We start from the raw sequence: 1,041 nt of genomic DNA, 5'->3' as shown, positions 1-1,041 counted from the left end.
GATTACATATTTATGGTTGTGTAGTATAGCTGTTTGTGGGTTCTATTTAAGATGCATAGCTAACTGTGGGATATATAGATATCTTAAAAGAAAATGATTTTAGTCTTGATTAATACAGTGATTTTTGGATTTAATCTCTACAAAGTTTTTGGTTTAGTTTCAATCCACATATTTTCCAAATGTTGTGTTTTGATACCTATTCTGTTAGCCTAGTTGTCGAGTGGTAATATTTATAAGCAGCAAAAGTAAATTGTTAATTTTTTAATCACCAAACAAAAGTTATGAAATACTTACAGGGACCAAAATTTAGCACAACAGTGTTTGAAACCAAACATGGTAAAATAATTTGGATCAAAATCAATCTAAAAGTTTTCAAGAGATTGAAACTGAAATTGACCATATTTTTTGCAACCAAAAACATATTTAAGCTTAGATTCTTATTTTACATTGATATCTGTTACCTTGTTAATGTCAAAGCATGCTGGCAATCTGATTATCTAATAACAGAAAGTTTTAATTGCAGTCACTGAAGATTTCTCCTGTCCGTTATGTTTGGTTAGATGTGCAAGCTACAAGGTTAGACTGCTTTTGAGTTTTGACTGATAATTTAAACATTTAATTTTTAATGTGATAATTATAAAATTATTTTTTTGTTTCTGACATGTTCTGTTTGTAGGGGATAAAATATCACTTGCTCGCATCTCATGATCTTCTCAACTATGAATTTTCGGTCAGTCTTCTTCAGATCTCTGGCAAGCTTACATTCTTTGAGCTGTATTAAACTGTTAGTTTCAATTATAAATCATTTTGCAGGCATGGGAGGACTGTCCGACGATAAACGTGTCTGTGAAAACTGATAACTGGAAATCTGAGGTTAGAACAGTTTGACGTCAATTTGTTTTTAAATTTAAGTTTGTATGGTTTTATTATATTTCTTACAATAGAACTGAATATAATGTGCAATGCCTCTTCAGTGTTCATATCCAGCCTGCCTGGCCCAAAACTTATTTTTGTAAAGTTCGGATTTGCAATCTTCAACTA

The 1,041-nt window shown here is 30.8% G+C and overlaps 1 protein-coding gene across 4 annotated transcripts in view; it reads left to right on the top strand.

Moving 5' to 3' along the window:
- LOC107473598 (polycomb group protein EMBRYONIC FLOWER 2) overlaps positions 1-1,041 on the top strand; it is a 12,859-nt gene that overhangs the window by 6,436 nt on the left and 5,382 nt on the right. For all 4 annotated transcript variants that reach the window (XM_021135073.2, XM_052257092.1, XM_052257093.1 and 1 more), the window contains 3 exons: positions 524-576; positions 677-730; positions 814-873. In XM_021135073.2, coding sequence (XP_020990732.1) covers positions 524-576; positions 677-730; positions 814-873 — 167 coding nt within the window. The remainder of the gene's footprint in view (positions 1-523; positions 577-676; positions 731-813; positions 874-1,041) is intronic.

The sequence above is a fragment of the Arachis duranensis genome, chromosome 2 (genome assembly GCF_000817695.3).
Source record: "Arachis duranensis cultivar V14167 chromosome 2, aradu.V14167.gnm2.J7QH, whole genome shotgun sequence".
Lineage (NCBI taxonomy): Eukaryota > Viridiplantae > Streptophyta > Magnoliopsida > Fabales > Fabaceae > Arachis > Arachis duranensis.
Note: the sequence above shows the minus strand (reverse complement) of the source record. Positions and strands in the feature narration are given on the sequence as shown.